Source organism: Dermacentor variabilis, chromosome 3, assembly GCF_050947875.1.
Source record: "Dermacentor variabilis isolate Ectoservices chromosome 3, ASM5094787v1, whole genome shotgun sequence".
Lineage (NCBI taxonomy): Eukaryota > Metazoa > Arthropoda > Arachnida > Ixodida > Ixodidae > Dermacentor > Dermacentor variabilis.
In genome coordinates, this window is record NC_134570.1 from 217233086 (window position 1) to 217254852 (window position 21767).

The window sequence follows — 21767 nt, forward strand, 5'->3', positions numbered from 1 at the left end:
TCGCTGATTCCATGTCTTCATAGAAGCCTTCGACTTCCTGTTCATCATGACTGGATGTAGGCGCGTAGACTTGTACGACCCTTAGTTTGTACCTCTTATTATGTTTCACAACAAGACCTGCATTGTTACCAGCTATGTCCTCTCCGCTCTCCGCTAAGCACCGGTAGCACAGGACGTGCCCGCTTTTTATCACTGTATATGGTTCATTTGTCCTCCTAACCTTACTGAGGCCTATAATATCTCAAATAATGCCCGCTAATTTCTCCAATAGCACTGCTAGACTCTACTCACTAGATAGCGTTCTAACGTTAAACGTTGCCAGGTTCAGATTCCAATGGCGGCCTGTCTGGATCCAGAGATTCTTAGCAGCCTCTGCTGCGTCACAAGTCCGACCGCCGCCGTGGTCAGTCACTTCGCAGCTACTTGGGGACTGAGGGCTGGGGTTTGATTGTTGTATTCATATAGGAAGTATATATCATAGATAGCTTACCCACTGGTTTCCCTGATGCCTTACATCCCACTTCGAATGCTGCTTCTAAAATCAGCCTAGTTACGGCTTCATTCATCACGTCTATGTCACCTTCATCTCTTTGTTCTAAGACCGCATATCAGTTTGCAAGCACTAGCCGGAATTGGTCTGATTTTGTCCTTACTCCGTCTATGTTGGCCTGTTTCTTCTGGAATAATTTGGCTATTTCGCTCTTCATATAGAAGTAAATCCTATAGCTCTCTATCCAATGATAACTCCTTTTTACCCTACCTGACACCTCTACATAAAGCACTATGCTGAATCGGCCGAACGTATAAATTTATTTAATTTCTTGTTTTTTCAATACGGTTTTTCATGTCCACTTTCTGTTCTTACGCTTCGTGAAGGAGGTGTTTATTATTCCAAGCTTATTCCTTTCGGAGAATGCTACCAATTAACTCTCCTCTAGTGCTCCTAGAATCAATGCAGTTGTCAAATGCTTATTCAGCGGCCTGCTTTCCCTCAATTTTTCATGGCAGTCGCCCAGGACTATAGTATACTCAGTTTCCATTTTTCTGATCCCTAGTGCAACATGCTCAACGAACTCTTCTAAAGGTTGGCGCGTAGGCTTGTACTACCTTTATTCTATGCCTCCTGTTTACCTGGAAGAAGAAGAAGAAGCCATGGAGTGCGGATGCACATCGCGTCAGCTCCGCATTTTCTTATGATTCTCGGCGGAAAATCGCATTTTGTGGAGAAATCCATTGATCATCCAAAGAACAGGTGCCAAGGACTCCAAGGATACCATTCCCTACCAGGTGGGCCCGTTTTTCGGCCGTCAGTCATTCCTTCCTCTCGCTACGCGTGGCGGGAGATATACGCCTAACTCGAACGCCTCGACACCTCGAACGCCTCCGCCGCAGCGGTGGCTGAGAGAGCTCGGTTCACCGCGCCGATGGAGATACCCAGACCGTGCTCCATGATGGAATTCGTGAGCGTGGAAGGCGAAGAAATGCACCGGAGGAGTGCGTAAAAGAATCAGGTTGGTGCAAAGTTAAAAGAGGCACAAAGAAGCGATGCAGCGGTGGGGCCGGATTGTCGGGACACGAGCAGCAGGGAAGAACCTCCGTCAGGGAAGCAACAAATAGAAACATATGGAAGAACGAACGCAAGGTACGACAAATCATCAAAGCAAGTAGGCTGCCTAACCTGCCAAAAGAAGACTGCAGAGTTATCGTGCGTCCACGTGGCGGACTTAACGTATCAGACTACAAGTTGGATCGCATTTAGTACTGCCTGCGCAACGCTGCCGGGGTCGGCCGAGAGACAGCGGAGGAAGGCAACATATGCACAAACAGCAAACAAAATATAGTGGTGCTCTGCAAGCCTTTCGAGGACCAGGCCAGGAAATATGGGGCTATCAATAAGCTACGCTTTGGAGAACAAGAATTCGAAGCAAGTGCTTACAGAGCAGCTCCTGATAACACATCCAAGGGTCTCATCTCAGGAATATCCCAGGAGGAGAGTCAGGAGGACATAGTGACCAGCCTGGTCACGCCACGCAATCCTGGAGTCTTGCACGCCAAGAGAATGGGTAACACAGACAATGTGATAATTTTATTTGAAGGTTTTCACGTCCCAAGATATGTGAGGTATGGAGCGATGCTTATCCAATGCTCCTTGTATAATACATCGACATATGCTATGGAAGCGGAAGAACAGGGCACAGGGCTGACGTTTGCCCCAGCCCTGAAGACAAGATTTGCCGAGGGTGTGGGTGAAAGAAACCACAGCAGGATCACAACTGCGACGCGGAGTGCCAACTGTGCGGCAAAGACCACCTCATGGGAGACAAGAAGTGCCAGGCAAGATACAAGATACCGTACCTGGTCAGGAGACGCCGCTGGTAGCGACGGAGGAGGGAAGAAGAAGAAGCCGAAAAGGAAGACGACTACTACCACAACTACAAAGAAACCAAAGGGAGCAACAAGGATAATCATAAGACTGCAGCGAGCAAGCAGCCCTTAACCGACAGAGAAGAAACATGCAGGAAAAACTATGGAAGAGACCGCTCCGGTTCCTTTCCGAGACTGCCAGGGGAAGCCGGTGGCGGACGCTCCAGGTCCACGTCCACGACCACATCGTCGACGAGATCAAGGTCGAGGTCCGGCTCGAGAACTCATCGAGGGGGAGACGGGAGCAAAGCACAGGTGAGCTGGGCAAGCGCGGTCTCCGGCACTGCTACTCAATCGCCTAAACTTAAAAGGTCCGCCTTAGAACAGGAAATGACAAAGATTAGAAACATGTCAGAACAGATTACCCGAGAGAATGCAACGCTTAATGATGAGATCAAGCAGCTTAGGGCAGAAAACGCGAAGCTTCAGCAACAAAAAAAGAATGGCAACGCACCCTCCGCCAGTAAGACGTCGACGCCTAGTCGGGCTCCAACGCCCGTTCCCACGCAAGCGAACGGAGAAGCACCACCACAAAAAGGAGGGGCGCAAGAAATGGTTGAAAAAAAGAGTGTCTTTGCAATCAGCGAGGTTATGGGAACGTTTAAAGAAATGTTCGATGGGTTACAGCAACAAATCACAAAAAATGTATGTAGAGATTAAGCAACGATTCAATGGTTTAGATAATAGAGTAGCGGCAATAGAAAGCACACCAAAGGATATTAGGCCGGCAGGCGCCGGACCGGTTAAAAGCAAACCGTATAGCAGACCAAATGCGGTAGAAAATAGCAAGGCCACCGGGGAAGAGCAGATAAATCAACATGGCGCCGCGTAACCAATACGCGACTTGGCAATGGAACTGCCGCGGGTATCGTCGTAAGCGAGGAAACCTGCAGCAGTTCGTAACAAGTAAGGAGGCGCCAGATGTCATCGCCCTGCAGGGGACTGAGTGGATCGCAAAATTATAGAGGTATAAATCTTACAGTGCTTCCGGCGAGAAAGCAACCGTCACAACGCTGATACACAGAAACCTCTCGGCTGTTGAGCACGATACCGGCCACGTCCTGATTGAAATAATCCTGTCCTGTAAAGAAGAGGGAAGTCTATTTATTCTCAACATATGCAGTCCAACTGAACACAAGCCCAAATTCAGCCCACTCTTCCGCAAAGCGTTGAGCGTAGCGCAAAAGCAGGCGCTAGTCGTGGTCGGCGATTTTAACGCACCACACGCGGCTTGGGGATAGAGCATAAAGAACATTAAGGGCCGAAGCCTATTGGCAGACGCTCAGCACGAAGGACTAACGCTCATAACTGACCCTCAGCCCCCAACCAGAATAGGAAACAGCGTAACCAATGACACGACACTAGATCTCATATTTACGAAGAATGTAGCAGATTCTCAATGGACAAACATGCAGGAAAGCTTAGGTAATGACCACTACATCGTCGTCACAATGGTACAAGCAGGCCCAAAGAAAAAGAGGGGGAGAGAACTGAAGCTGGTAGAATGGGACTCTTTCCGCAAAATCCGACAAGAAGATGCGGAAGACACTACAACGGACATTGAGAAATGGGCAGAGAAACTGCAAGAAAACATTAAACGAGCTACCAAAACTGTTCCAGAGGAGGCAGGTATAGAGGAGATAGCAGATTATTTTACATGTGGGAACCGAAAGGAAGCATGCTGAAAACATGAAAAAAGCAAAAATATAATCGGGAATTAAGGAAGAGAATTGTGGAATACAACAAGGAAATCGCGATATATGCAAATAGGTTAACCCAACTAAAGTGGGAAGCCACGTGCGACTTGGTGGAAAGGCAGATAGGAATGTCCAAGACCTGGAACATTCTCCTATGCCTCTTGGAACCCGGCAGTCCAAAAACCATACAAAGACACAATCTACAGAAGGTTATTTACAGCTATAACGGTACTGAAGAAGAGCTCTTTCGAGAGCTCCAAAAATGTACGTTGGAGATGCGGATAGAGAACTACTTCCGGATTACCTAGGTAACCAGAATCCTGATCTTGATACCCCTATTACGGAGGCAGAAGTCAGATATGAACTTACCAGGCTCAACTCGAAATCTGCACCAGGACCTGATAGGATAAGCAACAAAACACTCAGGAACCTCGACTATGTATCCATTTTAGCTCTCACGGACTGCATAAATAACTGCTGGGAGCAAGGCAGCATTCCAAGTCAATGGAAATCAGCCGAAATCATTTTTATACCAAAGCCTGGAAAGAAACCACAACTGACAAACTTAAGGCCCATATCGCTGACATCCTACGTCGGTAGACTCATGGAACATGTGGTTCTCACACGTCTCACGAGATACATGAATGACGGAGGACTTTACCCACATACACTGGTTAGACTTCGACCAAAGTTATCGACGCAGGATATTATGCTCAATGTAAAACATCAGATGATAGGTGCGGGTTAGAAAAGTCCAGACACCTAGCCAATACTAGGTATCGATCTAACTAAGGCCTTTGGCACCGTCACACACAAGGCCATACTACAATATCCCCAAAAGCTGGATGTAGGACGTAAAACATACGCGTACATCAAATACTTCTTGACAGATCGTACCGTAAAGATTTCAATTGGAGAATCCCAATCGGACGCGCTCAAACTAGATAATAGGAGTACCCCGCAGTGTTCAGTCCTATCTCCCTTTCTATTCAACGTGGCAATGATCCGTCTTCCTGTGCGACTCGAAAATATAGAAGGACTTGGACACACCCTCTACGAGGACGACATCACCCTTTGGAGGGCTATTGGAAGCGATGAGCATGTGGAAGACATCCTTCAAACAGCAGTAAACATGGCGGAAGACTACATCAGAGACAAGGGACTGAGGTGCTCTTCGCGAAAATCAGAACTTCTGCTCTATAGACCCACATGCCGGGGTCGAAAAAGCATCAGGGAAAGGCCGGGCATTTTGGTCACAGTAGAAGGCACCACGATACCGATAGTGGAGAGCCAGAGAATACTGGGACTCCGCATATCCGAAAACGGCCATAACGGAGAAACCATTAGAATACTTGAAAATAGTGTTCAACAAACAATCAGACTAATAAAGCGGATATCCAACAGGCACTATGGCATGAAAGAGCACAATCTCATCCGAATTATAGAAACATTCGTAATCAGTCGTATTGTATATGTGGTCCCTTACCTCAAGCTCTACGCTGCAGAGAAAGCCAAGATAGACTGCATTATCAGAAGGGCGTATAAGCAAGCCTTGGGACTTCCGGCAAATACGTCAAACGAGAAATTCTTGGCGCTCGGCGTGCACAACACATAAGACGAACTTACTGAGGCCCAGAGAGTAGCGCAGTATGAAAGGCTTACACAGAGTTTCACGGGGAGAAACATCTTAGATGACATCGGAATAACCTACGAAGCACAGCACGGAGTGCGGAGAGACATCCCAAGGAAAATAAGGGAACATATATCAATACCCCAATCCCCAGAAACATGCACCCGGAGTTTCACCAAGATCGAAGAAACGCAAGAGTGAGAGCTCTCCACAAAAGATTCCGTAGTGCCACGGACGTGGTCTATGTGGACGCGGCGGAGTACGCAAATGGACAGAGCATGGCGATAGTTGCTACGAGTCTAGAGGGTCACAGCAGAGTTAGCGAGACGGTAAAAACATGGAAGGCGGAGGTGGCGGAGGAGGTGCTTTAGCACTGGCAATAGCCTGCACGGAAGCTAACATCGTAGAAAGCGACTGCAAGACAGCCGTCAGGAACTATGCAAAAGGAAGAATCTCACCGGAAGCACTGAGAATTTTAAACAACTTTCGTGAAGATCGCGACATTGACATTATATGGGCACCCGAACACTCCTGCCTTTCCGGGAACGAAATAGCGCATAACCTGGCTCGAGAACTGACAGGCCGAGCAGGTGACACGCAACAAATACTGGGAACGGAGAGAGACCGGATGACCAGCTTTTACGAGATCACCAAACACTATAAATTGGGAAGGTCCCATTTCCCCCCGGCACATTCCTCGCTAAGTAGACGGCAAGCGACGGCATGGCGCCTCTTACAAACAGATACATATCTGGACCCGGTGGCCTACCACCACTACTACCCGGACCTTTACACAGATAGACGTAGATTCTGTCAAGAAAGGGCGGACCTACAACATATGGTTTTGGCTTGTCCTCGCACACCCACACGGAATAAAATAAATAAGACCAGAGAGCAGTTGGAGACCGCGTTGCTCAGCTGTGCACCGGAAGACCAACTCAAGGCAAGCCAGCAGGCCGAAGATGCCGCCAGGGCCCAAGGGCTCGAGGCCGTCATTAAGGTAGAGAGGCCTAGGTATCAAAGCTGCTGTGCACAAATAGAGTTTATTCCTCCTCCTCCTGTTTACCTTTGTTACGACTACTCCTACCCTCTCATTAATGTTTCTAATTGGTCAATGCCGCCCGCTATGTCCTTATGGATTAGGAATCATACCCCTAATGCTTCTTATCTCAGAGTCTACTATAGCAAGGGATGTGGCCGTTAGTCACCACTGCATAAGTCTTACCAGTTCTTCTAACCTCGGTAAGGCCAATGATATCCCGAACACTGCCTAATAGTTCCTCAAAGAGTCCTGCTATTCTAGCGTCACTCGAGAGGCTTCGGGTATTAAACGTTTTAAGGGTCAGTTACCATTGGTGGCCTGTCCGGGTCTAGAGATTCTTAGCACCCTCTGCTGTGTTACAGGTCTGACAGCGACCTTGGTCAGGTGTTCCGCAGCTGCTAGAGACTGAGGGTCATTTGGTAAGTGCGTGAGTCATATGGGAGGAAGTGGCTGAATACTGCACCAGGGAGGCCAATTCCAGTTCTGGTGAGGGAGTGTCTTGCTGAAGCTTAATGGGCCTGCCTAATTTGTTTGTACCTGGCTTATTATAACCCCGCTCGCCCCAATCACTTCCAATGGTGTATTTTGACGTTGTTTCAGCTGTGCTGGACTAATTGAGAGCAGAGAAGTTGAAATGGCCAAAAAGTATGTTAGCTGATTGTGGATAAAGGCCTGTTGCCAAGTGGAGCGCTTCGTGGAAGTCAGCGACAAAATAGTGGTCTGCGTCAGGTGGACGACAGCATGCACCTATAACAACGGCTAGGCAGGACGCATTGCTTATCACGAAGACAATTTGTAAGGAAGTTGTTACTGTTATTTCGGCACACTGAATACTTTAGTGTGCACATATCAGTACGCCGCCACCCTTTTTGATGGGTGGAAACTTGAAATTTGTGGGTGGGCGAACTTGAAATGTGGGGTGGGCCAGCTTAAAGTAGGGGCTGGGCCAACTTGAAATTGGGACATGAGCCAACTTAAATTTGGTGGTTGCCAACTTGTGATTTTACAGTGGACCAATGTCCAATTGAGCTCTGACGAGCGTTGTTCTGGTTATGAACACCTCACGCTCAATCAAGCGAGCGCGTTTTCATTGGACTTTACCGAGGCGCAACTTCCGTCGACAAGAGACGCGCGCATCACACAGGCTTGCGATAGCGACAGCGATTGTGACATCGCGTCGTGGTTATGCCCTCTCCCCTCACAGAACACATCACGTGCTACTCCTGCAGCTGGCGTTCCCCTTAGACCGCTCTGCTCCGTCGAGGCGCGCTCGGGCCCGGTAATCCGGCTGAAATTATTGGTGCGGCGAAAAAATCTGACCATTGTCTACTAAAGCCCAAGCATTCTTTGCCACCGGAAAGGTCATTAGTAGACGCGCACAAGCTAGGAAAAACAAGTAAGCAAAACTAAGCAAAAACCAAGTCACAGCTCAGCCAAACAATGCTTACGGATTATTAGACAATTCGCATGTTTTCTGTAGCTTTTCTTGCCCTAATGTCAACCTGAATACCGGCTTGCCGCGATTGATCTCTTATCCTCAGCGTTCCCTTTCTGGCTCTTACGCCTATAATTTCTCGTTCCATCGCTCTCTTTGCGGTTCGTAAATTGACTTGTTATCGAGCTTCTCTGTTAACCTCAGTTTCTGCCCCATATGTGAGCACCGTTAGAATGCAATGACTGCAATTTCTTTTCAACGACAGTGGTAAGCTCCCAATCATAGTTTGGCAATGCCTCCCATGTGCACTCCTACCCATTTGGTTTCTTTAAGTTTCCTTCTGACGTTCAAGGTCCCCTTTGAGTAATTGACCTAGATAAAGGTAATCCTGTAGACTCTAGAATAAGAATAACAATCATGAGTTCTCCTTTCCAGGGCATCGAACATTATGTTTGTCTTTTGCCCATTAATCTTAACCCTACTTTTACGCTTTCTGAGTTAAAGACCTCTTTGTTGTCCCCAGTGCTACTGAAGACGACACAACTGGATAGAAATGATATTTTTCTACAAACAATTTCTTTAGAAAGGATTTTAGCACAACGTGCCTTGGCCGGTAACGAGCTTGCACACATGAAAGCGAGAACCGCTTTTTTAGACCCATGGACGTAAACATACCCTATTCGGGAAGGGATGAAAATTCGCTGTCGACTCGGCTGATGCGAAATTGCACAGTTGTGCGCTGCGCTCAACAGTGTGATCAGGATGCTTACCTGCTTCATTTTGGATGTACTAAAAACAGGCGATACGATGTTTCTAGTGACATGCCATTCCTTGTTCAATAGAGACACCAGCATGTTGTCGAGCACCGGGTCGCCCACCTGCCTGATGAACTGCGACAAGAGAAATATCAGTGAGCACGAGTCAACCATGCCCTTTAAATTAAACATAATAGCTATTGATTGATGACCACACATCTGACTGATTATGATTCTTGCTCAGAATTCAAGGGAACGCATTTCTCTTCATTATTTACGTGCCTACACAGCAACGCAAGCGTTTGCCATGCCGAGAAATAATTTTAGAAAAAACCGACCTGAGGCTACTTTTCTCAGCACTGAACCACCTAGGTTTATTGGTTTGGGTTTGTGTCCATTTGGTCGAAAGGTTTCGGAGGCCCATAGGGCGTCTTTGCTCACACTAAAGCACACAATCTTGTGGTATGTGCTTCTGCAATTTATACACCAATTTGTACTGGCGGCACCACGAACGACTCTCACTGAGTCAGGCAAGGCACTAGTGTTGATGTTTGCTTGCCCAAAACAACAGCTTTAGGTTCACCGTAATTGTAGGAAGACAAGCTAAACACAATTTCTGTGGTTTATATGGGCGCATTTGTCTGAAGCCATCAGTCTTTTTGTTGCAACTGTCTGCAATGAGGCTTCCTTAGCGTAAGCATGAAGTTTGCATGAAGTTGTGCATCTGGAATCCTGTGAACGATGACCCTTTACTTGGCACATGGTGAAGCAGAGATCGGCTTTCTTGGTCTTCATTCTTGTTGGCATACTTGTACTTGTGCTGTGAGTAATTTCTTCTCAGACTTGTGCATTATCTTGAGGCTCCAAGCTCACGCTACTAATGCCTTCAAATGCAGACTTATCAGGATGAGGCTCCTGGCTTTGCAAGAGAGGTTGAAGAAAAGATGGCGCTTAAACGTTGCTATTCCAGACATGTGTGAAACGAGCCGGAGAATCTTGTAGTAGGTAAAGGTCTGACGAAAATTCATCTTGTCTCTAACATATTCACTTATTTGATCAGTGGCCATAACTTTAGTCATGTTACCTGACTAAATGAATTTTCGTCGAACCCTTGACAACAACTTGTACGGAACTTTTTGTCAGAGCATTATAACCGAGACTTACTGGTTCATCTCACTCACATACAGTATACAAATATGTAGGTGCCACCTTTCCTTCAAACCGGCTTGCAAGAGAAGAAATCTTATTCCGATAAGTCTGCATTTGAAGGCATCGGCAATGTCAGCGTGAGGTGTCAAGGTAATTCAACTAGCTGCGAAGAACTTACTGGCAGCAAGAGCTCAGTACTGACAGAAAATCAAAGGTTTGGGAACTGAAGCCCTCTCTGCAAGGAGTGAAGCAGAGCAGTTCATTATTTGTGTTTTCTGGAACATACAGCTAAACGTCAACTTCATTGTAGCACTAACACACCACCTTTTCAGACAGTCGCAAGAAAGGTTGATGCAAATAAAAGCAAAAAAGCCAATTTAAACTACGAAGTTTCTTGAACTTGTCTTCCTACAAACCCACTAAACCTGCAACTGCATTCTGCGCAAAGGAATCAACTTCAACACTATGGCAGTTCACACAAGCTTGACGATAGTAACCTGCACCATGGGACGTCCCAACACTAAGCGCTTTCTGAAGCAAGACCACGAACTTGACTTGCCAGAACAGGCACTGTTTTTGCTTGACTTGGGTCAGTGACTCTAAATTTATCATTACAAAACAGTGTCGACTTACAATTGCAAAGTCAGGTTTATGTCTGTATCTGCGTGGTTTCTGTGGGCAAAAACAGACCAGAGGGGGCCCCAGTATTTCTAGTGATCCTGCCCAGGAGTCCGTGATCTCAAGAAGTACGAAAAGCATTTGCATTGGTTACCAATCGTAACGCAGACTTGTACTGCCGCTTGAGACAATGCCGTGCACTTAACGTGTGGTGTCAGTTTTTTTTCTTTTTTTGTTGTTGCAGTGAGCACGTCCCCCGCACATATAATTCGGCTAAAGATAGAGCGGAAGCTTCGGCGAGTTGGTGATTCAATATTGACATGTTCGCACAGCGCAAAAGACGAAGACTGAAGGAAGAACACAACACAGTTTTCTTTTACGCTGTGCAAACATATCGATATTGGTTAAAGAGGAAGTAAGACAGAAAGGCCACATCTATCTAATCACAATAATTTTGGCATAAGTACATTTTTGCTCAAACCGTATGACCTTTTCTTAATTTAGAAAGTATGAAATTTTGTTAAGTGCAGCTGCTCCCAGATGATTCTATGTAAGCATTTGCCCTTATGCGTATACTATTTGCCTTAAGTGACTTAAATTTGCCGGTTTTATCTGCCATATATATATATATATATATATATATATATATCTCTGTGACGTTAGATTCAGCCCTTCATTACAGCTCACACATAGCAAACGTTTGCAGCCGGCTCAGTCATGCATGTTTTATTCTAAATAAGGCGCGTCCGCATTTTTACTCATGTACACTATGAATGTATTATTTTAGCACTCATCATACTCATTAAATCTATTGTGTTCATACAGCGAGGCGTACGTATTGATCCTGCTCTGTTTATATCCGTCTCTATTATGTCTTTCTATTATGTCTTTCTCCGGTTACACCGAGCACACAGACCCAATATTTAAAAAAAATTGTGCCATTACTCATTTTTCGCGGCTTCGAAACAGCGTGCTCAGTTCTGCCATACTTTCAAACAGTAAAGCCGTCCCAAGTAGCATTTTCATCGCGCAAAACAGACACCAGAACACAGCTGAAGAGAAATTTTAACACGCCACCTCTTAGCAACCTGTGCGGCAGGCGCAGGTTTGCCTACATTGGAATGAAAACATGGAATAACCTTCCGAAGAGCATGAAACAGAGTCCAAGATTTTGGTATGTTCTTAAAGAAGCTATACCTCATAGTAAATATGTTTCAGTAGTGTAATATTACCTTGTTTTTGCAATTGGTTGTTTTACTATTCTGCTACAGCAATTTTATTGTAGCGTGTTGGCAGTATTAGCAACAATGTTAGTATTATCTGTACTTACAAATCACATTACCTGTTAACTTGAGTTGTAACCATGTTTTGTATTATAGTTGCATAGGCCTAGAACTAGCAGCGCTACTAATGGTCCGGGTCATTTTCCGCAACATCCTGTAACTATGTATAGAAATAAACTAATGATGATGATGAAAGTGCCACTGCTAACCATGCTAACGCACATATCAGATCCAGAATTTTATATTAGCACCGTTCCAAAAGCTCACGTTCTAATTTCATTTTTCTACGGTCAGTGACTGCCGCAATATTCAACTATAGAGTCTAACCCCAACTTTTGCAGCGTAAAGCAAGATTCGACCCTTCTCGTGCTTTCAAACACCATAAGCGGTGTCGCAATCACAGGCACTGGTCAGTCTGTACCAAATAAACACAACCGCAACTTAAAGGAATTCAGTACACGTGGGATATACCGACACTCGGGTTTCGCCGTACAGTATGTCCTTACTTTATTTCCTTTCACGCGTTTGCACAGTTGTGCTAATTGAAATGGCGCGGCCTGGCCATTGCCTGAAAAGTAGGCTATGACAGCACTTCAGGCGTTTGAAAGGAGAAAGGTTGAGTTTTGCCTTACTGCAGAAGTTGCATTTGCGATCTGCGTTGGAAGTTGTAGCGCTGGGTGGACAGCTGGGCTAAATTCGGTATCTGGAAAATAGCGTCGTCGTGTTTCTGATGGCCAACGGAAAATTGATTACAATTTGCTTATTTGCCGTAGCTATGAAACCTACAAATATATAAAGCACAATTGCAGAATTATGTGTAGAGAAACATGCATTTCCTCTCATTTTCTTTTTTTCTTTTTTTGCGCACTCTTTTGGATTTGGTGGTTTAAGTCGTTGCGCCAAGGGGCGGCGCGGTCGCTGTTGTCGCTTCGCCTCTGCTCCTGGCGGTCTCTGCAGAAGTGGACATATTTACCGTCTTCTGTGCGCAGTAAATTTTTGTTTCTGCTTCAGCCAGTGGTTCCAGTGAAGTAAGAAATATTGCGGAAAGGCCTCTTGGCCTTTCCGCAATATTTCTTTATGTTAGGCAAATGCGGTGAGGGTAGCCAGGGCCAATTTTTTTCCCTCGCAAGAAAGTGGAAGGAAGCGTGCTTTTTATGCAGTCGTTATGTAGTGAATATACCTTAACATTATTCAGACGGCTATACTACTAAAGGAAACACCTTTCGTACGCCGTCCATCGGTCTTGTGAGTGCTAGCTAACCCACTACGGAAATAATGTTTCCTTATATCTAGGTGACTGCTATCCCTCTTGTTTGAGAAATATAACCAGGATAATTCATAGAACGACAGAAAACTGAGCTAGTTGTTAGAGATTCATAATGCAAGAAAGGGTAAGGCGTGCAAACACGAACACAATAGAAGTGGACAACACGAACACTGTGTGTTTCAACACGGCGTTTGTGTTGTCGCCTTCTCTTGTCGCCGTGTTTGCGCGCCTTACCCCTTCTTTGCATTATGATAATTCATCTCGGCGATAGGTGCATCAATAAGTGCGACGCGCACGAGGACGTTAGGTTACAGAACACTATGATTGGCTGTTGTTCTTGGACAGCGATTGAAAGGCACCTGAAGGTTCACGAAGTACGGAAACTAATTGAAGGCGCCCAGCGCCGGTGTAGAAACTATTGCAAGCAGGGTTTTCTCCGCATTGCCTACCACGACGCCGGGTTAATTATACATTACAAACCGAAATTTCCTGTGCGCCACGAAAATAAAAAAAACAGCCTCTTTGTCTGTTCTTCTTTATCAGATATTCATCTGCCATCTGCGATGTTCGCAGTTAACGAGAACTACGCAGCCGAGCTGATTTCGTTGTCAACGAGCAAATCTACCTCCATGGCAAGTGGGGCTACCTCGCAATGCGTCTATACGAATGCCTTGACGTCGGCGCTAAGGGAGCCACGCGCTCCTCGGTTCGTGCAAAGTTTTGGCCCCTCCGTGCCACACACATTCTTCTAGTGCAGGAAATGCTCATACAGTTGACCAACGGCTTACAATTTCTGCAAGCAAGTCCCAGTAATTGACACTCGGTAGAACGAGGAAGACGGGAAGTAAATAAAAGGGTGAACAAACTAATTTGTCAGTGCCTTAAATTCAAGTGAATAAGAAATTAATGAATAAAGATATTGTAGCTGTGCAAAAGTGACCAGTATACAGGTACAGTTGTTGAGAAGGCAGCATTGACACACCTGTTACTTAAATATAGTAGCAGTTAAATGAATAATTTCGCTTGTTAAGTATTGCGCCATATTTTTCTGTATAAATCCCCAAAGCGAAATATGGTGAGTTCACATCGCGGTGACAGCACTGATATTTGTTCCAGTGATTATATTGTGTTTAAACATGTAACTTATTACCTCCGTGTTTTTTCCAGACCACAGGCCCAGCACGGACAACCCCACCACCCTTGAATCTCTGTCTCATCTGTATCTGAGTATGCGAAATGTGCTGATTTTAGCCTTGCAGCCAGTGTTGCTTACTAATAATTTTGCATAAGTAATCGCAAATAGCGGTTGCGGCAAACTATTTGCTGTTGCGTGATTGTCAAAGGGAAAGCAAAATAATATGTCTCTGTTGTTCAGAAACATTAAGAAGTTCGGTTATACCCGCCGTGGTTGCTTAGTGGCTATGTTGTTGGGCTGCTAAGCATGAGATCGCGGGATCGAATGCCGGCCCCATCAGCTGCATTTTGATTGGAGTGAAATGCGAAAACAACCATGAACTTAGATTTACGTGCACATTAAAGAACCCCAGGTGGTCGGAGTTTCCGGGCCTCCCACTACGGCATGCCTCATAATCATACGGTTGTTTTGGCATGTAAAACCCTATAATTTAGGTTTTGTTATGCACTGATGCGTCAATAGAATGTGTAGTTTGTATTGTACATAAGGGACACGCGGCTATTCAATATTATGTTGTGTGTAGTATCTCTTGCTGTGTAAATGTTACTATTCAAATGGTGAAATAAAGCAGATTTCTCTACCTAATAATGTTCTCCCGAAACGCAGTAGCCACCCCCTATTAAAGCCTGCTTTATCTTCAACAGAATAGGGCAAATTTTAAAAAAAGAAGCACAGTTCGTCTACTGGCACTTAATCGATACGTGAAACGCCACACAAAATGAAATTGTCACTACGAGAAAAAAGAGACTCAAGATGGCAATTGTGAAAACAAAACAAGCTCCAACAACAGACAATTCGTGCTCGTTTCCTCTGCGTCTGCCAAGAGAATCGCGCGCTCGTCGAACGCATTGGAGACCAGAAGCGGGATGGCGTCCTACCTTCGCGCATCAACAAAGCTGTTGCCAAGGCAGCAGGCTTGAGTTTTTTTAATTTTTTCCACTGAGGAACTTTGCCTACCACGCACCAAGGTATAAATTAGCGCTCGTGACGTAATTTTCATTCGCCTGGGTGGTATACCAGCTGACATAACCGTGGTTGTAGGCTGTGCAAAAACGAAATGAGAACGTGAGCTTTTCGAACAAGTGTCATTAGGAAATTCTGGATCTCATATATTCGTTAGCGTGGCTTCGATGGCATCATTAAACAAAGAAGCAGGTTTCCTGGGTAGCCACACTTAACCTCATTATTTCACTTCTGTTTCGCATTTATGCCTCTTGCGCCAGTTGTGAGCAATTGAGATCTTCCCACTTATCACCGCATTCTGTAGCGCCGACGCAACGATCACAAAGAAAGGATACAACGACAAAGAGCGCAATTATCACGTTTCATGAAGAGATTGTGCACGCGCTGTAGGCAATTTCTGCCATATCTCCTGGTTGTTACGCCTGCTCAATTTGTTGCTGGCATCGGGGTGTCTTGGGCGCATACGCGCATTGTCCTGCTGCAGCGTAACTTTTCCAATAAACGTTCACAATGGTCAGTAGCGCTTCTCCTGTGTCTCTCGCCTTACTTTGTCCCGTCTATCGCACTTTACCGTACTCCAATGAACATCAAGTGTAATTTCGAATCGCTATATGGAATTATTACCAATGTACAGAGTTGATCTTGTCTCGACATTTTCTGCTGAGGTCACACGCCTACGCGAAATAGTACCCCTAGTGGCCTCCTGATAAGTCTGCAACTGTGAAAACAAACACTCATTTTCTAAGCTTTCCTTGATTAACAATTGTTTGTGCTCCAACCTCAAGAGGCTGCACTCTCTAGCTATTACGTCCATCGAACGGGACTGAATGAGTACTTCTTTTCACGAATCTATAGCAAAGTTTGCTGCCAGAAAAAGCCCCAAGATGTTTTTAGAGGTGAAATTTGTTTATGCTGCCTAATATTGCCAGAAGTTTAGTTTTTGTATGTGAACAATACCAACTGTCACAAGCCTACTGTTTATTCTGGGAATCTAAGTAGTGCTACAAAGACAAAAGCAGACACAGACGCGACAACACATAGTCCCCTGTGTTGTCGTTGTTATGCCCATCGTTGCCTTTTTAGCGCTATTAGGTACTGCATAGTATACATGGCATCATCTTTGTGAGTATGCTTGCTCCAGGAACCAATGATTGACTGACGAGGATCGCATACAGAACATGCGGGCATTTCTGTGTGGCGACGCATGAAAATGGCACGATCTTCGATTACGTTCAAAGTTGTATGGATCATGGAATGAGTGGAAGGAGAGTTGCGCTCGAGCATTCAAAAAGAGTCCGGTGGAACTTTAGAATAACGCCATATTCTACAAGCAATAAACATCAGAGAGTATGTGTCAGAAAAGTGGCATTTAATTTGTACAGCCGAGCCAAAACTTTCAGAATCGTCTGTTCTCGCCATCATTATATGCGGTATAACAAGAGAGTGCCAGAAACAAGTTCTAGCTAGGTCGCCAAGCACAATGGACCAAATGCTTCAGTCACTGGCGTACGTTATGACGACATATTTTAGTGTGCCATCAAAAGCGACAAGAGTCACAACTCTAGACCAAGCGACAACTACACTCGAGGCTCGGTACTTCATAACCAACCACATCTCCAAAGGTCCTGGCACCACAGATATCCAGATGAAAGCATTTAGACGATTTAAATATTTAAACAAGTAGGCATGGAAGCGTAATGAAAGCGCCTATGGCTTAAGAGCCATAGCCATGTGCTACGGCGAGATGGCCAACTCGATCAGCATGCAGCAGTAACCCCTAAACAACTTTTACTTCTTTGGAGGACTAAAGCGCGCGCTTCGACACAAAGGAGCCCATCAATCCATTTGGGACGTCGGTATACTGAGGGACATCAATGTTAACAAGTGCACGGAAGAGACAAGATAGATAGAAAGCTCGTCACATCAAGCTGCTCTTCTGCTTGCTCTTTTCACCCAGCGCCTGCCTTGCAATCACACTCGGCCGCGCTGCAAGCTTCAGGCGCGTTTGCAACGAAGATACCCAATAAGGACTTCTCTGACTGGCGGCACTGACTTGCGCGCTGGTCGCAGGTCTCGTAGACCATTATCCCGTTGCAGATAGGCACGTATGGTAAATCATTGTGTACAATGAACAGCTCAGTGATGCACCAATGAAGGTGCTCAGTTGTCGCGCTCGTCTTTTCAGTGTCGCCGCTGACTGACCGAGCCTCGCCGATGCGCTCGACTCCGCTGTCGAAATTCCGACTGTTGCTGAGTCGTCCTTGTCCAAAGGTGGAGCAAAAGTCGTCCCTTCTGAAACCGGTGGTCACTTGCGCATATGGCTTCTTGCACGTCTCTTGCGTTCTCTTGCGATGGTTTCTTGAGTGTCTTGAGGCCTCTTGCGTGTTTTGCGCGTTTTTCGCGTACGGCCAGGTCTCCGATGATGGTAACCTCACCCGTGTCACTCGCCTTTGTTTTCTTGAGCAAGGCCTCAATCAGCGTGGGGCGAACGGCTACTCATTCCGTGAAGGACTGCGTTGCAATCCTAGCATCTGACGGACCAGGACGCATATGCCTGCTGTGATCCATGAACGCATCTGGTCCCTAGAGCGCTAGCGCCTCCTGTACTCAAGAAGCCGGCGGCTCGATATGCCTCGGTGTTGATGAATTCGGGAGCCGCGTCATCGACCGCTATAGATGGAAAGTGGTCACGGCCCGTGCAAGTGACAGCGTGGTGTCGGATGCCGACGCGGAGTTAGAGTTCCACAGCGGCAAAAATGGCTCGCATCCGCGGTCTGCAACGGAGCAGGCTGCGAACCAATCTACAAAAACCTTTTCGGGTGCAACTGCACCGGTGAGATGACACTGCTCGCTAGCTTCGCTGGGTTGGCGCTGCAGCAACTCGGATGCCGTAGACTACCCAATCAGAGTCGCAGGGGTGGTCTGCTACGTGTTTATTGGTTGCGGTGGAGCCAATGTCTGGTTTTTGATACGCCTCCCGGTACTGGCGCAAAGCAGGAGTGTTAGTCTCTGTGCGCTTCCCACTATCAGGCATGGGGCCGACGACGACACCTGAGGAGCCGGCGTCTGCGGCGGCGCAACGGGTGGGCCTAGGTGTGGGGCATTTGCTGGGCACGACTGATGCGTCAAAGAGGCTTATCTCACGAGCTCCGTCTTTACAGGGGTCTGTCAGGTTCGTCGCAGGCTCACGCGAGAGGGCGGAACAGAGCCATTAAGCTACGCTGAATTCTGTCCAGGAGCTGTACATTTGTCCTTCGTAGTTGTGCCATGCCTTGGCGCTAGCTCGAAGCTGCCTTGCTTCAACCAGCCATATCTTGTGCGACCAGCCATGGTGAGCGGCGAGCGCGTTGGCTGCTTGAACCCACAGAGTGGGCTCATTCTGGAATCCCTGGAACTCTGGCATTTCCGAGACAGCTGACGACGATAAGGCTGCTGGCGACAGTAAGGCTGCTGGCGCGGGAAAGGAAGTGGCCGAAACGATCTAATCCGGCTCTGCGACAGTAACGAGATGGCTTGCGTGATGTCCGTGAAACTGCTGATTCAGCCGTCCATTGAGCCATGGCCGTAATACGCGCACAAGCACTCACTGGCAGCAGCCGCAGTACTCACAACAGCCGGACGCATGACTAAGGGAGCGTGAACGGCATGCGTTGATCACGGGGTGATGGTGTCCGCAGTACTCACTGCATCAGGAAGCGTGGCGAGGGGAGCTTGAGTGGCATCCCTGTGTGGCTGAGAGGTCGATGATGTCCTGGGGAAAATATCCATGACAAGAGAAGCGTGAACGGTCTTTCCTGGCCACAGGAAAAACGCAGGGTGGTGTGGTCCCTCGCGGAATGCCCTTAAGGCTGGGCCGCTTTAGGCTGCGTTTTCGTCAACTGCGCTATTGTAAGAAAGAAACAAGAGAGTCGGGACGCCTATCACTTCGAGCTTCTCTTTTCGTCTGCTTCCTCATTTCTCCCAGCGCCCCCCCCCCTGCAAGCACCTGAGGCCAACTTCACTTCATGTTCATACAAGCTATTTAGGCCACGACAGCAAAGTTCGATGGTTCAGTGGACAACAAAGCAGTACGAGAGCGACAGTGGCTTGAGAGCATGTCTTTCAAGTCACACAGGTTGTCACCTGGTTGCTCAAACCGATATAAAGGGACATCACTTTTGTAAAGCTATTAAGGTGGCGACAGCAAACTTCACCTGCTGAATGGGCACGGAAGCACCATCACTGCCGCGAAAGCTTACGAGCTTGAACTTTCGTGTCCAAAAGGTTGGACAAGCATTTTTCTCGAATGCTAAGAAGACAGGTAATCAGTGTTTCCTGCTGCTTCGATGTGTTTTACGACTGGCCTCGCGAGCGCATTGAAGCTCTTGGTTTGTTACTTAAGTGTTGATAGTTCCTAGCCCAGGGATCCAGGTAAATCGGCTGACACAATCACATTGTATGCACTGAACATAACGACGTTAGAACCCGCGAGCCATATGCGAGACACTCGCGCAGGTTGTTTTGTTTCGCAGCCGGCAGCCGTTGGCGCTCTTAGAACGGCGCCAAACTTCAAGAGGGGAACCACTGCTACTCGCGGCGCGCTTCCGCCGCAGTGCCCAAGATATATGGACACCTCGCACACAAGGGAATGTAACCAAAGGCCAAGCAGCCGCATTGCTATTAGCCTTAAGAGCCATAGGCATAGAGGCAAGTTCTTGCCAGAGATGGCGACGTTCGAGTCGCAGTGTGGGAGATGCAGTGTTTACGCTATCGAGCGTACCAATGTAATGGGGGAAGTGCCGGCTTCGTCGCGCGATGGTAAGATTCTGTGGAATGTCCGAGGTTAGTGGCTCGCGGGGCAATCTATGTGTTCGCAGTGCATGCCAGTGCACCAGGCCGGCTGAACCGAGGCGTGTGAACCTCAAGCAAGAGGACCATGTCGCGTTCGTTTAAGTGATGTTGATGTGTGTGTTACAAAAACCGGACTTGTAAACGGGGGCGGTCATAGTGCGTATTGTTGGTGGTCCCACCTATTTTAAAATAAAACTGATTGCTAGAATGTGAGCGACGAGACCTGAAATAAGAGTACCGCCACAATTCGCAAGGGTATTTAAAAGGGTGTGTAGAGAGGGGGGCAGAAGCGAGCATGCCGATAATCGGCCGCCACTAGTTGATGTATGCGACTTTGTCCTAATAAGCCGATGTATTATTAAGTTGGCCGCTCTGAGTGAAAAGTATCACCGGATGTCAGCGATTACATTTGATGAATCGTCTGTCTTGAACACCTGGAGGAGAAGAAAAACTGGTGCCATGACCAGGATAGTCCGAGGGATTTGCTGCATCAGGGCTGGCGGCAACTATTCACCTCTCTTTTAGAAGAGTGCTGGAAAGATATTCTGGCAAGAAGCTCCAAGAGCCGAGGCTCAGCCTTCCTTGTCGGCATTTGATTGAGAGCCCCTGCCAGTGCTTGACGACAGCCTGTGGGACAAGGAGGACAGCCAAACAGTGTTCTGTCGAGGAGTCGGTGAGTGCACAGCGTGGTTCCTGTAGTATCGACCACCATCGATATTATGATTAGGGTGGCAAGGAGCCAGATTTTGCGCCGAACAGCCCTGTCAACTGACCGCGTGACTGTATGACCATCAGCGTTGAACGACTTTAACCGGCATCAGCAACAGTTGGCTCGCCAAGTGCCTGGGACGAATTGGAGTTCAGGTAGGTCCTGCCTTATGTCCTTCCGGAGCACCATATCGATCACCACGCGAACGCAAATGCAGAGCGCAGCGGCAGAAATAACCACTGAATCAGCTTTGAATGAGACATATTTAGCTGGGGTAGAGGCCTCGGAAGGGCATGACGCTACATCGTACACCAATAGCCAATGTGCTGTCGCGCGGCTCACGGAGGAGCTTGATGTGCAAATGCTGAGACTCCAAATTCAGCTTCAAACTAACCAACTGACTAACTAACTGCAAGAGCAGCGAGTCCTGGGGAATGAACGTGCGCAAAGATCAAATTTGGACAAATGTGCCCAGGTCTCAAGATCAGTACTCGCGCCGATGCCAGAGTCAGATGACCAAGTGCCAGCATGGTTTAAAGGCGCTGAAAATATGCTCAAAAGCTGTAAGTGATATTCCGCAAGATGTAGCAGGTTCAATTATTGTCCCATTCCTGAACCAGAGAACTCGCACTCTGGCAGCAAACAAATCGGATGACAAAGTGTTATCGTATTAAACAATTCGCGAACTCGTACTCTCGGAGGTAAAATTGACACCCGAGAAGTATAATCGCAGGTTTTACAATTCACCGTAAAAGTAGTGAGAGCTGGGG

The 21767-nt window shown here is 47.0% G+C and overlaps 1 protein-coding gene across 1 annotated transcript in view; it reads right to left on the reverse strand.

Moving 5' to 3' along the window:
* Positions 1–21767, reverse strand: part of LOC142574424 (cytochrome P450 3A9-like) — a 421036-nt gene that overhangs the window by 252391 nt on the left and 146878 nt on the right. Inside the window, exon 5 of the mRNA XM_075683508.1 lies at positions 8999–9118. Within this exon, the coding sequence (XP_075539623.1) occupies positions 8999–9118 (120 nt within the window). The remainder of the gene's footprint in view (positions 1–8998; positions 9119–21767) is intronic.